The 15,799-nt window shown below is 38.0% G+C and overlaps 1 protein-coding gene across 1 annotated transcript; it reads right to left on the bottom strand.

The window, feature by feature from the left end:
• Nucleotides 1–641: 641 nt before the first annotated feature.
• On the bottom strand, nucleotides 642–14,049 carry wdr25 (WD repeat domain 25). Its single transcript, XM_016480391.1, has 5 exons — nucleotides 13,737–14,049; nucleotides 11,999–12,481; nucleotides 1,853–2,000; nucleotides 916–1,046; nucleotides 642–842 (listed from the first exon to the last, which is right to left on the bottom strand). The coding sequence occupies exons 2-5, from the start codon at nucleotides 12,452–12,454 to the stop codon at nucleotides 642–644; spliced, it is 936 nt and encodes a 311-aa protein (XP_016335877.1). The 5' UTR covers nucleotides 12,455–12,481; nucleotides 13,737–14,049.
• Nucleotides 14,050–15,799: the final 1,750 nt, after the last annotated feature.

Here is a 15,799-nt window from a genome sequence, read left to right as displayed (position 1 = left end):
AGCATTTTTTTATTTTGTTAGCCTATCCAGCTGAAGCCACTAGATGCGGCGCTGCTGCGTTGTTCATTCAAAATATTGCAGAAAAAGAGAACATCAATGCGGAGAAGATCTTGTTTACGTCAAAACTGAAACCAAGCCGTTCACACAGAACACATATTTTGCTCATTTTCCAGAGGGACATCTATCACCGTTGCACTCGCGTCTCACACAAGAGCCGCATGTTTAGAAAACCATGTAAAATTAATGCAAGTTCGACTTTTAAAAAACATATCTCGAGACTTCATGGTGTTTTTTCCCATCGCACTGCATCTCATGTTTTTAAACGATAAAGTGCTCTTTGTGATTGGTTTTCGTTCCTTTGTATTAAACTATGCACACATGATGCTGTTTTGTTTATAATTGTTAAAGCAACTTAATTAATTATATTTGGTTTATAAACATTATGCACTTTTTCACAGATAGTCATGTTATTTTATTGCTTTAATAAACATGCATTAGTAACATTTTGCTCGATGCGACCAAAGCCAAAAGCTTTTTTCACCCTAACTGAAATGATACCTTTTAAATTAGAATTTAGTTTTTTTTTTTGACAGCCCTAATTTGAAGGTCTTATTTTGAGGAAGGGTGACTCTAGGAGCGTTTTAAGGCGGCTCGAGCAGCATGTGTCTTACGTGGAAGATCTGGTTGGAGAGTTTGGCGGTCGTCTCAAAGTCCCAGGCGATGAGCGTCCGGTCGGAGGAGTCTCGACTGACGGCGTCGGTGCTGCTGACGAACTCTCTCCCGCCGCTCAGGAACAAGACAGCCAGCGTCTGCTGAACCGCCGCCTTATAGACCCGCAGCATCTGGAGACACACGCACAGAACCGCTGAGACACTGAGTGCAGAGGATCATGGGAAGGCTCGGAATCAGACTGACCTTACAGCAGCGAGCGTCCCAGGCTCTGACCTCTGGACTGAAGCCTCCGCACACAAAGACGTCGGGATCAGAGGGTCGCGGAGCGACGCAGCACACCTTAAATCCGTTCTCCATCTGTGTGATCGTCTTACCTGAGGAACATCAGTCAATCAATCAATCAATCAGTCAGTGTCATGAGTTTATCACAGCGTCTGTGAGCTGCTGCAGAAATATGTCCCTGCAGCACAAAAGCAGTCATAAGCAGCACAGGTATATTTGTAATTGTAGCAATAGCCAACAATACATCGTATGGCTCAAAATTATACATTTCTCTTTTATGCCAAAAATCATTAGGATATTAAGTAAAGATCATGTTCCATGAAGATATTTTGTAAATTTCCTACCGTAAATATATCAGAACTTAATTTTTGATTAGTAATATGCATTGCTAAGAACTTCATTTGAACAACTTTAAAGATGATTTTCTCAATATTTAGATTTTTTTGCACCCTCAGATTCCAGATTTTCAAATAGTTGTATCTCGACCAAATATTGTCCTATCCTAAATTTTCAATCAAATGAGATTTCAATCTCATTATTGGTTTCTCTCTGAACGGTGAGAATGTGTCTCGTCAACTACAGGCTGATGTTTGGGGAGCGATGAGAATCATCCTCCTGCATAATTATAATACGCTTCCCCAGTGTTTTTAATTAAGAAATGTAATTAGCACAGCGCTGACGGCCGATAAGAAACATGTCTCATGAGCAGATAAAGTCAGTGCACAGGAAACACACATCAGCTCATTTCTATAATGAATCAACAGAAGATGATCTGATTCAGTTCCTCGTGTAAGGTTCTTTTGCACTGAATCACATACAGATCAGAGTCTTCAGCTGAACCCGATCCACTCTCAGGACATTTCTCGGCTCATTTGTGGAAGAGTGAAGGTGAACTGACCCGTCTCCACATCAGTGATCGCTGCGCTGCCATCAAACGAGCCTGAGAGGAGGCGTCGCCCGCAGGCCAGCCAACAGGCATCGCGCACGGAGCCACGGTGGGCGGAGTAAGTCTGTAAGCACCGCCCACTGCCAACACCATCCCACACCTGAAACACAGAGACTCAGATGACATTATTACTGCCGCATTACTTTCTACTAAAGCTGCTCTGATTAAACTCACGCCACACTCTGTCATAAATTACGCGACAGGTTTCACATTAAAACACTCCTGTTGTGTTGCAGGTCAATTTGACGCACATTAAAGCACTGGTTAAAATATTTATTTTTGGTTGAAATTTGGTGACTTTTTTTCATATTTGACCCTGGAGCACAAAGCCAGTCATAAGGGTCAATTTTGTGAAATTGAGATTTATGCATCATCCATTTTGAGCCATACAATGTATTGTTGGCTATTGCTACAAATATACCCCAGCGACTTAAGCCTGCTTTTGTGCTCCAGGCTCACATAGTTTATTTACATCAATTGTTTAGTCTCTTGCAATAGAGGTTTTCTGTTTTCACATGACTCTTTAGTGTATTTTGTAATGGTGATCTTAGTGAACCGCATGGAATCCAGTGGGTGTAACCTGCATTATCAACATTTAAACTGATGACAGTCTGAAGATTGAGCCCTGTGTTTGGAGCACAGCTGAATGACTTCATGCAGGACTGACGACACTGAGTGATGCGGCGTGTCTCCTGATGAGGGAACACTAGATGAGGAGCGGTGGAGTCAGGAATAGACCATTCGGCCCGCGGCTGATGAAGCTGCGCTCCTCTGACCCTCCACAGAGATGCTTCCTGTTCATTTCTATGTGGGGTCATATTGACCCCAAGGGACAGATTTGTAAAAAAAAATGTTTACATACCTTCAGAACAAACAATTTTTTTACGTGACTATAGATATAAAATGTTGAAAAGTCACAAAATCTTATTCCACTGAGATGAAGGGAACCATTTTTTTAAACTAAGTAAATGTTGCTTGGGGTCATATTGACCCCAGGGACCGATTGAGGGTTAAGAGATTTCCCAGCATTTTTTGAGCACTGACCAAAGAGCAACAATATATAAGTGCAAATGACAAGTCTTGGTTAGCCTAACGCAGTACACGTAGCAAGGTGTATTTTTATATACAGTTAAATTAAGTATACTATTAAGTATTGCAAGTATTACATACAACAATAATAAAACAGTGCATTGACATAAAAAAGGAAATGTACTTTTGGTACTCAAGTACTTTTAAAAGCAAGTACTTCTGTACTTTTACTTAAGTAAAATTCTGTCTTTACAACTTTTACTTGTAGTGGAGTAATATTTGACCAGCAGTATCTGTACTTTCACTCAAGTAATGGAGTTGAGTACTTTGTCCGCCTCTGTACGTGACGCTTCGGGGCAAGACGAGATGAGCGAGACCCTCGGCATCTGATCAAACCCAGTGCAGGAGTCTTCCTCAGCGCTCAAACACACAGAAGAGTCATGATCATAAAGCAGCAGACGCCGTGTGTTCAGTCCTTCATATGAATCACACAGACGCTCTGTTTCTCATGAATATCTGAGCAGCTGATGATGAAGGGCCAGAGATGCAAACAGGTAAAGGGGGCATGCTCCACACGGAGTTTCTTTTAAAGATATTTGCTTTACATGCTCATTTGTAGTTACTTAGTTATATTTTTTTATTACCTCATATGTCCAAAACTGTAATTTTTCACAAAACAAAACAAAACAAAATTAACATCTTGTTGCAACATTTTACAAAAATCAAGACTGAATATATTTGGTCAAAATCCCATGTTATAAAAGATAAAGTGCTATGCTGCAGGCTATTTAACACAATATCGGCTGATTAGACGACAGTGCTGAGCTACAATACAAAATGTTTGCCCTCTCGCTCTCTCTTCACCGTTCTCACATCTCAGACCTCAAATACACAAAATATCACCCTCTGAAACAGTTTTTGAAGTAAAGAGTAAAGAAAATAGTACTATACAAAACTTATTGAAACAACCAGGGAGCAGTTGCATAAACTTAGCCACCATGTTAAGACCGTGTCTTAAGCACTAGTTTAACCAACTAGCAGCTGCCAAGATCAGTCTTACTCTTCCAATACAAATAAGAACAATCTACCTTTTCACAACTGAATTAAAAGTTATGACCAGACTTGAAGAAAAAAAAAAATTAGATGAGTAATTTTTAAGTGTTTGCCCTCTCGCTCTCTCTTCACCGTTCTCACATCTCAGACCTCAAATACACAAAATATCACCCTCTGAAACAGTTTTTGAAGTAAAGAGTAAAGAAAATAGTACTATACAAAACTTATTGAAACAACCAGGGAGCAGTTGCATAAACTTAGCCACCATGTTAAGACCGTGTCTTAAGCACTAGTTTAACCAACTAGCAGCTGCCAAGATCAGTCTTACTCTTCCAATACAAATAAGAACAATCTACCTTTTCACAACTGAATTAAAAGTTATGACCAGACTTGAAGAAGACCCCCCCCCCATAAAAACACTTTCTCACTGGATCTAATAATCTCACAGGTGACCTGTTTTGATCTGAATAGAGCGAGTTGACACTGAAAGGTGAGGAGTGTGCATCTATGAAGGGCTCATGACAGCGAATGGAGCTCAGCGTGTGCGTCATTCAGCTTTCCTCAGGACACACGCGAGCAGATCTCCTGGGTCTCGACACACATTACAACACGACAGTGATGGAGTGGCTCCACGCCAGAGACCCCAGGAGACGTGTACATGAAGAACACCTTCACCAAACACACGCATGTTCCTGGAGCATCACAGGAGTGTTTGAGTCATTCATTTCAATAAAACATATTCAGTCATTCTGCATAGTAATTTACTCGGCTCATTCATTCTCATCCAGGTCCTTGACAGCAGCACCGTGATGCTCTTTCATCCGTCACTCTGCATAATGATTTATATCCATTAGTGCTGGTTAGGTTAATCATCACTACTAGTTCTCACACTAATTAAACCTCCAGCACTCAGTGTTCAAGTTATCTTTTCAATTCTGGAATGTGCAATACAATTGAAAAAAAACATAGGCATGGTTTAATTGTGCTTTGGTTGCTGATTGGATGTTGAGATGTGGGCGTGGCTCTCAGAGGAGTGTGAGGGGCGGAGTTTAAGAGCACTGAATGACTGGAGAAGACTGACCAATCACTGAAAAGATCCAGTTATCTTAATTAATAAATGAGTTAAAATAAACTTTCAGCTCCAATTTAAGAGCTTTTCAGGCCTTAATTTGTGTAAAGGTGAGTTTTTAAGACCTGAAGAAACCCTGTTATGGGGTTAATCATCACACATGTACAATATTAGTTCACTCATTTCTCTGAGAGATGAGCCACCTGTAGAGGTAACAGCTGGTTAGGTTAGGCTATAGTTAGTTTAGGTTAGTATATACATAATTATCAAAAAAAAAGTTGAAGTTTCGACTCACCGTCACAAAGGGATGCCAAAACTTTCGAAGGGGGCAGGACCACTTTTAGTAAAATGCCTATAACTCCTGAACGGAATAAGATATCTTCGCCAAACTCGGAACACTTATGTATGAGCTCAAGCTGAGGTCACAGGAAAAAAATCGGCCACTTGGCGGCGCTATAAAAATGGCTGTAACTAGGCAACCGTTTGTCCTATCAACATGAAAATGGCTGTGCCCGGTCCTGGTCCAATCTTCCACAAGTGTATATGGGGACATTTGCGTATCTCAAAAAAAAAACATGGCTGCCATTGGCCGATGAAGTTTGAGCACCTATTAAACAAGGTTAACGGAGGCTTAAACTCGGTGGGCCTGTTTGACTCACGGCCCCAAAGGTCTGTGAGAAATTTGAAACAAATCGGCCACTGAGGGGGCAGTATCACATTTTTTAACGGCGTAAACGATTGTACGTTGCGCAGTTTTCCGCACATACACGCGATACTAGTATCATATGATAGACCTCCTCGTTCCGAACAATTGTAGAACCACTGCTGTCAATCAAACCGTTTTTTAAATGATTGAGAAGATGTGAAAAACCTACTTTTGCGAACTAGTCCTAGGTTTTCGCTCTGTCTGGAAAAAAACCACCGCAGTGCAATTCTCTGGACTCTCTAGGTTGATAATTATCAAAAACATGTTGAAATTTACCCTTTGAGAAGCTGTAACAGGGTCCTTTACAAAAGGGGCCTGTCCAAATATGCCCAAAAGCCAACAAAGCAGTGTTAATTTCGTTGACAAATTATTTTCGTCATAATTTTCATCAACGACGAAAACGAGACCATAACTAAATAAAAAACAGTTTTTAATGACAAAAACTAAAACGAAAATATACTTTCATTTTCATCAACGAATAAAAACGATACGAAAATGTTAGGGAAGGACGATTTGGGAAGATATCATCCAGTGAGACTCAGTCAGAACTGATGTCTTATGTGGTAGTTATGTATATTTGTATTGCACCGTCCAGATCTAACCGCGGGAAAACTCGGCGCTGTTGCGCACGCTCTAGTCTACAGGCTCGCGCAGCAGCGCTTCAGACTTCAGCGCGGGTTGTAATCAATAAATAGCGTACATTTATGCCAAGCGATTGCTTATGAACTAATGTTGATGAATTATGACAATGTTTACTATACGATATTTATATGGTAATATGTTTTAGACGGTTGTAAGAATGCATATTTTATTTCCCTCATCTGAACTTGAATGAGCAGCTGCATCTGTACAGTCAACAGTGCAAACATTTCAAAATAAGAGTCACTGTGTAGTTCATGCTTTTTTCCTGGTCATTATTGATATTTTAGGTATATAAACTGTATTTAGTTTAATTTGATATAATTTACATTTAATTAACAACTATTGTAGGTTCTGTCTGGGATTCCCCATCACAGGATGGACAGCCTAAGGACATTATTCAAAATATTATTTAATAAATAAATTTTACTAGTATCAGGTTTTTATAGGTAAAACTAAATACAAATATTCTTCATTAGTTGAAATAAAATAAATGTTAACTGAAATTATAAAACAAATCTATACAAAAGGAAATTAATATCTAAATACAGAAATAAAAAAAAACATATTTTGTTTCATTTAAACTTCAGCTTAACCTGATGTACTAAAATAACCAGAACAGAAAATATAATAATAATAATGCATTACAATTTAACTAAACCCTTTAGATTTTAGTCAACTAAAACTAAAACAATTCAGATATAACTAAATATGACTAAAACTAAATGGCATTTTCGTCAAAAGACTGTGACTAAAACTAAATCAAAATTTGCTGTCAAAATGAATGGAAGAATGCATTCTGTGTTTACTGATATGGCATACAACAGAACATTTAGATTGTTTATAGCTGACACCCTTTGTGTTTCCACTGGTGAGGAGATAAAGATGGCAGACTGTGTGCCGCTCACTCAGGGAAGGATCTAACAGGACAGATTCCATCAGTCGTTACATTATGTCACAGTGTATAGAAAATGCGGCAACTCATTTTGAGACACTGTTCATGATTTACAGGGAATATAAAACATGGATTTTTTTAATGTAATGGGAATCATGTTCTTGAACCCTTGCCAGGTCAAGGTTATCTGGAAGTATAAAAATGAATTAAGGTATAACAGCTTGCAAGTTATCTGGAAAGAGTGGTGTAAGCTCAAAAAAGTGCATCCATCCATCCATCATAAAGCGACTACACACGTCTCCGGGGGGTTACTAAAGGCCTTCTGAAGCGAATCAGGGGGTTTTTGTAAGAAAAATATCCATATTTAAAACTTTATATAGCAGCACATCCAGCTTTAAATATGGATATTTTTCTTACAAAAACCCCCTGATTCGCTTCAGAAGGCCTGTAGTAACCCCCCGGAGACGTGTGTAGTCGCTTTATGATGGATGGATGGATGCACTTTTTTGAGCTTCAAAATCTCATCCACCATTCACTGCCATTATAAAACTATTTAAGACATTTTTAACGGAGTTCAGCCAAATACAATTTTAAGAGTTTTTAGCGAAAATAGATTGTAAAAGCTTGATATAATTTAACCAATAAATAAATAAATTCTTGCCATGAAAACAGCCACAGAAGCTGGCATTATAAAGCTTGGAAGAGCTAGGATCAATTTTATTATTCGTCTGAAAGAAGAAAGTCATATACACCTAGGATGGCTTGAGGGTGAGTAAATCATGGGCTAATTTTCATTTTTGGGTGAACTATCCCTGTAAAGTTAGATTTTTTTTTTCTTTGATATATTGCATATTCACATGTTCATACAACAAAATGTTCTGGGGGCCGTGAAAATTTTGTGAAAATGATCAGAAATGCTGGTGCCTGCTGGCAACATTAAAAAAACAAAACACTGGTGGAGAAAGAGTGTAAGTATAGTTAAAGGCATATTTCCAGACGAAGGCAGAGAGCCAAAATATTTGCACTGTTTTTATCTCCTGCTTGAAATTAATAAAACTGTTTTTAGAGTGCAGAGCTTTTTCCATTTTGAGTATAAACATTAATACCTAAATAGGAGCATAGAAGTATACTTAAAGTGCAAAAATAATATATAAACAGTATGAAGTTAAGTTCGTTTAAAGAAAACTTACAAGCATACTTGCAGTATAAAACTACTAAACTAGTAGTTTACTGAGAGTACACTAAACTTTCATGAACTAAAATATGTGCTACAATTATTTAACTAGTAAACTATAAGCATACCTATAAGTTCACTTGTAGTATAGTTGCAGTACAAAAAAAATAAATAATAATTGTGTACTCAGTTACTACTATTAAACATGAAGTCTACTTAATAGTATACTTTTATACACTTAAAAGTGAGCCAATTTAGCCCCAAGTAGTACTGAAATAGTACACTTAAGGCCCCGATATACTTCAAACGAAGTCCGTTTTCGTTCTTCGTTTGGGGGCAAAAATAAGTTCTAGAGGCTGAGCGACGGTATACTGTTTCCGAACTTTCCAACATCCCCTAAACACAACAACGATGAAATGATGAAGTGTAGGCAATCTAGTGTGAGACGGGCACCAATGGTCAGAATATTAAAGACAAAAGAATAATGATTAGCAGCAGTTCAGAGTCAAGTATCATGTTTGCAATACAAAAGAACCATTCTATTTCCATAATCAGTCCTTTATAAAGAAAAAAATATTGGAGTCAGTTTGTTACTTTATTTTATTAGTGTTCATTTATTTGATTAAACTGGATAAATTGTACACCTTTTTATATGTTATGTGGTGTCGTGATTTACTTTTGATAAAAACAAAGGTTTATTATTGTATATTCGTTTGGCATTTCATTTATTGTATACCCTTTAAATACGCTTATTGAAAGAACAACAGCAGCAGCAGTATGGTGTAACATCTATTTGAAACACATGTATTTGGTACATGCTACCTTATATCTTTACTCTTTCCTTTCAATCTTTTCATGGCTTTGGAAAACTTGGATGTTTCTCTGTGTCGCTTTTTGCATAACTCCTTAGACTTAAAGTCTCTCCGCGAGCGATCGTACAGGTGCGGATATATTTGTGCAGCTCAGCTATTCGACACTCCAGTGTATTCAGATGTTGTTCTATGGTCGGACCTCCGTAGAATGAGAAACGAACCGGGGGGGAAAAAAAAAAATCGCACGTCAAAGAAGGTTGAGTTCCAGAACACACCCACCGATTGCGTAACCGCCACGGACCAATGGAAACTCAAAGGTGTTTAGGAGCCAAAACGAACTCCCCCAGAAAGTTAGCTTTGGTCAGCTGTTTCGAACTGCCGAAACGAACTCAAAACGAACTTCTTTTCGGCCTGATTTTGTTCGAAATGACGTCATATCAGTTCGTTCTTCGATTGCGTTTGAAGTATATCGGGGCATTTACAACTATATAAAAACAGTACACTATTATTACATTGATATTAGTATACTTCAAAAAATATACTTGAACTGTACTTAAGTGTGCTTAATAACAATTAACATGAAGTACACTATTTTTTTGTAAGGGAAGGGAGACTGCAGCACAGCTAACACTGCAGGTCCAAGTGCTAACAGCATCACTAATGTCCAATCTGTCTGTGTTTAATGTCAGGTCAAAGGAGTAGATTGGCCAATGATGCTTAAGATGGATAACCTTCCCCTGGGAACTATCCCACACAGACAATATCAACTTCCCGCTGAAGCTCAGATTCTGGAGATCCCTTATGAGAATCATGATCTGAGCATGCTCATTATACTCCCAAACAAGAGCGATGACCTACCAAAGGTAAAACAGTCAGTCACGTGAACAGCAACTGAACCTCCCTTACTGCTTTTACTTCACTTGGAACTACATTATTAGGATAAAGTCTACATAAAAATTTGGATTGTTGTGTAGGTTTGGTATTACATGAAATGGGAAACAATTAAAAATCTCTCTCTGCCTGTCTGTTATTTTTCTCTCCTTCCTCTAAGCTGGTCGACTCGATCACTTATGCAAAGATTATGGAGTGGACTGAGCCGGACAATATGATTGCCACAGATGTAGAAGTTGTAATGCCCATGTTTACACTGAAGGAGAAATACGACCTGGAGAAAGCCCTGAAGGCTCTGGGAATAATTGACCTCTTTAGTGACAAGTGTGACTTATCTGGCATGGCGCCTGGAAAGCTGAAGCTGTCCAAAGTGGTGCATAAGTCTGTTGTTGAGGTGGACAAGGAAGGCACAGATGCACAAGCAGGCGGTGGTGGAGTTGTCCAGACAGATGGTAAAGAAATCTCAGAGCTTTTCACTGTACAATCCCCCTTTCTTTTCTTCATCCGCCACAACCCCACCAAGAGCATCGTCTTCTGGGGCCGCGTCATCTCCCCAGAACCTGTAATCTAGAATTTGAACCGCAAAGCAGAGCAGGTTCTACAACAGTGTGATCTGTCATATTAAAAACAGCACACAGTGATTATATTGCATGTATCTCCATTTAAAATTGACTTACTTGGAATGTAAGTTTTAAACAAAACTCTGAATACTCCAAATGTTCAAGCACTTAAACTGAAAAACTATAAATAAAGGAAAATCGGGCAGAAACTTGTGTTCTTTTTTTCTTAAAAATAACTTATTGTATAAAGTGTCAGTGAACGGGTGGAAATTAACTTTGAAATGAACTAATATTTGAATGATTTGAACTGAATCATGAGGATAACGTGAGGATGAGTAAATGATGACTGGATGAACTAAATTTAATTATGCTCAGTTCAAAGTATAAATTCAGTTTATAGCGTGAAGAGGGAGAAATAAATGATTAATTATTAGGGAGAGTTAGTAGGTTTAGAGTTGACAAAATCCAACAAATCCAACCTGGTTTAGATCAGGTTCAGTGGGCTCATAAAGCTCAATATAAACCTTCTGCTGCGTCTCATTTTGGAGGCTGCTTCCTCCGAAGGTCACATTCAAAGGCTGCATATGTCATCGAGGTGGTCTCATTTAAAAAAAGCAAATGTTAGACTGCAAAGTAAATAAGAAAATATAGCTGCAAGCAGCAATTATCAGGGTTCAAGTGCGTTAAGGTTCTTAATTAAAAGGCAAATCAAGTTTTCATACATCATTGACAGATATTTGTTTTATTTTGTTTTAAGCATGAACTCAATTAATTCTGTTCAATTTCTCTGAATACAAGACTTCATATCTTCATTTTGCATCTCCAGGAAATGTATCGTGATTAAAGGATGTTTGGATATTTGTACTGGAAAACAAGACAGAAATACTGAGGAAGATATTAATTTTTTTCAGTGCATGCAACATTTAATGCCACAACTTTATGAATGTGTGATTTTCAGCTCCAATTTAAGAGCTTTTCAGGCCTTAATTTGTGTAAAGGCGAATAAAGACTTTTAAAGACCTGCACAAACCCTGTTATGAGGTTAATCATCACACAATATTTGTTCACTAATTTCTCTGAGAGATGAGCCACCTATAGAGGTAACAGCTGGTTAGGTCGGGTCAGGTTAGGCTATAGGTTAGTTTAGGTTAGTCTGTAGAGGTAACAGCTGGTTAGGTTAGGTCAGGTTAGGCTATAGGTTAGTTTAGGTTAGTCTGTAGAGGTAACAGCTGGTTAGGTTAGGTCAGGTTAGGCTATAGGTTAGTCTCACCTTGAAGGTTCTGTCCATGGATGCAGACAGCAGCAGATGGCTGAGATGATCCACTGGACTCCACTGCAGCGTGTTCACTGGACCCTGATGGGCCTCGACGCGGCTCTGCATGCGTCTGGGCAGCTCGACCCGACCCTGCCTTCGGCCCAGAAACGGCCGGACTCTCTCGGACACCTCAGACAGCAGCGGGAACCCGGCAGATGCAGACGGGTCCGGCTCTTCAGTGTGAGCCGCTGCGGTCTCTGCCAGTCTCTGTCTCTTAGGAACATACGGCTTCAGCGCAGACGCCTGCAGCTGGACTCTCTTCACGGAGCCGGACTGTGCTGCTGACACACGTGATGATGAAGATGAGGAGGAGGAGGAGCTGACGAAGAGGGCTTCGTCATGATGAAGCTGAGGATCCTGATCCTGATCCGTCTCACTGCCAGAATCCTCATAATCCACCAGTGAAGCCATGTGAAGCTCACAAACACACACTACAAGCTGGATTTCATCAGAACACAAATAACAACATATTACAAAAACAACACTTTTAAAATGAATAATAAAAAGTAAATAATCATCTAATTAAGAAGCCGTCAAACTCAGAGTTCAGCTATTATTAAACAGAGAGAATACTACACATATCTGTTTGATGTATATATATATATATGTATATATATGAAGAGTTTATTTGCAAAAACAGATAACTCGTTTTTTTTTTTAAATGTTCAAAAATCTAATTTGAAACATTGGACAGCGAACACCGGAAGCGCGAATCTGTGAGGAACTTCCGCACAAAATAAAGGTCTCGTTTAAAATCCGTGTCCGTGAGGAACTTTTAGACAAACACACTACAAGCTGGATTTCATCAGAACACAAATAACAACATATTACAAAAACAACACTTTTAAAATGAATAATAAAAAGTAAATAATCATCTAATTAAGAAGCCGTCAAACTCAGAGTTCAGCTATTATTAAACAGAGAGAATACTACACATATCTGTTTGATGTATATATATATATATATGTATATGAAGAGTTTATTTGCAAAAACATAACTCGTTTTTTTTTTAAATGTTCAAAAATCATGTTTTTATTGTGTTTTGTTGTTAGTTAGCCGTATTTTTAGTTATTTATTTTACCTAATCAAAATAACTGTGACTGTTCTTGAATGGCCCAGCCAGAGCCCTGACTTAAACCCAATTGAGCATCTCTGGAGAGACCTAAAAATGGCTGTCCACCAACGTTTACCATCCAACCTGACAGAACTGGAGAGGATCTGCGAGGAGGAATGGCAGAGGATCCCCAAATCCAGGTGTGAAAAACTTGTTGCATCTTTCCCAAAAAGACTCATGGCTGTATTAGATCAAAAGGGTGCTTCTACTAAATACTGAGCAAAGGGTCTGAATACTTAGGACCATGTGATATTTCAGTTTTTCTTTTTTAATAAATCTGCAAAAATGTCAACGATTCTGTGTTTTTCTGTCAATATGGGGTGCTGTGTGTACATTAATGAGGAAAAAAAATTAACTTAAATGATTTTAGCAAATGGCTGCAATATAACAAAGAGTGAAAAATTTAAGGGGGTCTGAATACTTTCCGTACCCACTGTATACACACACACGATTCTATTAAATATGTGAAGCTATTTCTACAGTCACTAAAACCCCAACTGTATCTGAAGATTATTATCATTTATATTACCATAATTAAAAATAAAGCATCACAAGAAACGAGATGATCCATAAACTCACATTAAACGACGAATAACTGACATAACATCATCCGTCCTGTCAAAGATCTTAGTAAATATTGATCCGTCACGTCCATATCATAACATAAGCCTTCACATATCAGTTTAAAATCGTTTTTATGACTATTTGCTCTTGTTTACACGATTAATGTTCGCGTCTGTCGCGCGGTGTTTAATTTGAAACATTGGACAGCGAACACCGGAAGCGCGAATCTGTGAGGAACTTCCGCACAAAATAAAGGTCTCGTTTAAAATCCGTGTCCGTGAGGAACTTTTAGACAAACTAAAAGTCTCCATTGGATATTTCATGTTTATAAAACACACACACACACACATACTATATTAAACAGCCTGTCTGTATTAAATGCAGTACTGAGCAGATAAATCACAGCTGTCACTTGACTCTTGTCTGGATGTTACGGGGACAGATGAGACACACCCCTTCTTATGCAGAGTGACTGATGAAGGAATACTGCCATCAAAGGCTTCCCATTTGTTTTATTGTGCAATATTTTATATTTCAAGCATGTTGATTGAGCACCGAAAGTAATTAAAAATTGATCAAAGAATCCTGAAAAAAGTATCACAGGTTCCAAAAAAATATTAAGCAGCACAACAGTTTCCAGCTCTGATAATAAATCAGCATATTATTATGATTTCTGAAGATCATGTGACACTGAAGACTGGAGTAATGATGCTGAAAATACAGCTGCGCATCACAGAAATACATTACAGTTTAATGTATATTAATATAGAAGAACATTGTTTTACATCGTAATAATATTCCACAATATTCCATTTTTGATCAAATGAACACAGCCTTGATGAACAAAATACAGTTTTTTAAAAAACATTTAAAATCTTACTGATCCCAAACTTTTGAGCGGTAGTGTATATTGTATTATTGAAAAAGCAGTATTATATAGCAAGTATATATGTTATATAAATGGGGGGGGGAAGTAAATAACAATGAAAGTTTTACGCAATAAAACTAGTTTGAAACCACTTTTTTCAAACAAAATTATCTTATATAAATACGTTAATAAATATGTAGTCCACTGACGAAATGATAGCGAAACAAGACTCTATAAACAATTTCCAAATGCGAGGTAAATGTGAAAATAAGAATTATATTCCAGTGACATTTTAGATCAGGCGTCACACCAAAAAAGGCCACCGGGTGGCACCAATGCTCCACTGTTATTGTTTAATGCATACTCTGTCACAAATTAGCCAATTAAAGTTTCCATATCACTATCAGAAAATATGGAAACATAGATTTTATGATCATTTAAAACACATACGTAATCTGTATTAATCAAATCTGTTCCTTTTTTTGTGTTTGGGAGAGATTTTAACTGTTTTTATGTTTTGATATTCCCTACAGATTATACACATTACCTGGAAATCATGTCAGCGAATTTGTATTAGATAGGATAGATTTGCACCTCCAGTTTCACTTCAAGGTGGTGTACACTGGAATGCCATCGCCAACCAAAAAATCACATGCCTTCTGCTGGAACATGCTGTGATTCCATGAGGAGTGAAATGGCAAACCTTGCCCAGCACAATGCAGACTATCAGCTATCATTACATGAGCACCATAGCAGGAAAACGGCTACTTCAAGCGCTCCAGATCACTAATAAGGTGCATATAGGTCTCAAAGATGCTTTAATCCACCTGTGATGCCCACCATCCACTACAACAATGGGCTCAGACTGGACAAAGGATACAAAAAAAATTTTTTTTCAAAAAGAGACAATGCAATGGCTTTGGTTCACAGTTCAATAATAATATACCTGCCCACTTGATAGCAAAAGGGAACTTGCAGAGCTCTCAAGCCAGAAAGAAAACAATGTTACTGACTGCACATAGTACAGTTAACATTAAATAATGAGTTAGTGACTTTTCTAGTAGTGACTGTTGTACTATTTTATGTACTGTGCTATATGAGTTAAAGTTATACAATTACAATTGTAATTTCTGTGATCATAATCTGATTAAATGTTTTTGGCCAGGCAGCACGTTGATATGGTTGATATCGCATCATGTTCGTCTCTCTC

Source organism: Sinocyclocheilus anshuiensis, unplaced genomic scaffold (assembly GCF_001515605.1).
Source record: "Sinocyclocheilus anshuiensis isolate Anshui unplaced genomic scaffold, SAMN03320099.WGS_v1.1 scaffold1893, whole genome shotgun sequence".
Taxonomy (NCBI): Eukaryota; Metazoa; Chordata; class Actinopteri; order Cypriniformes; family Cyprinidae; genus Sinocyclocheilus; species Sinocyclocheilus anshuiensis.
Note: the sequence above shows the minus strand (reverse complement) of the source record. Positions and strands in the feature narration are given on the sequence as shown.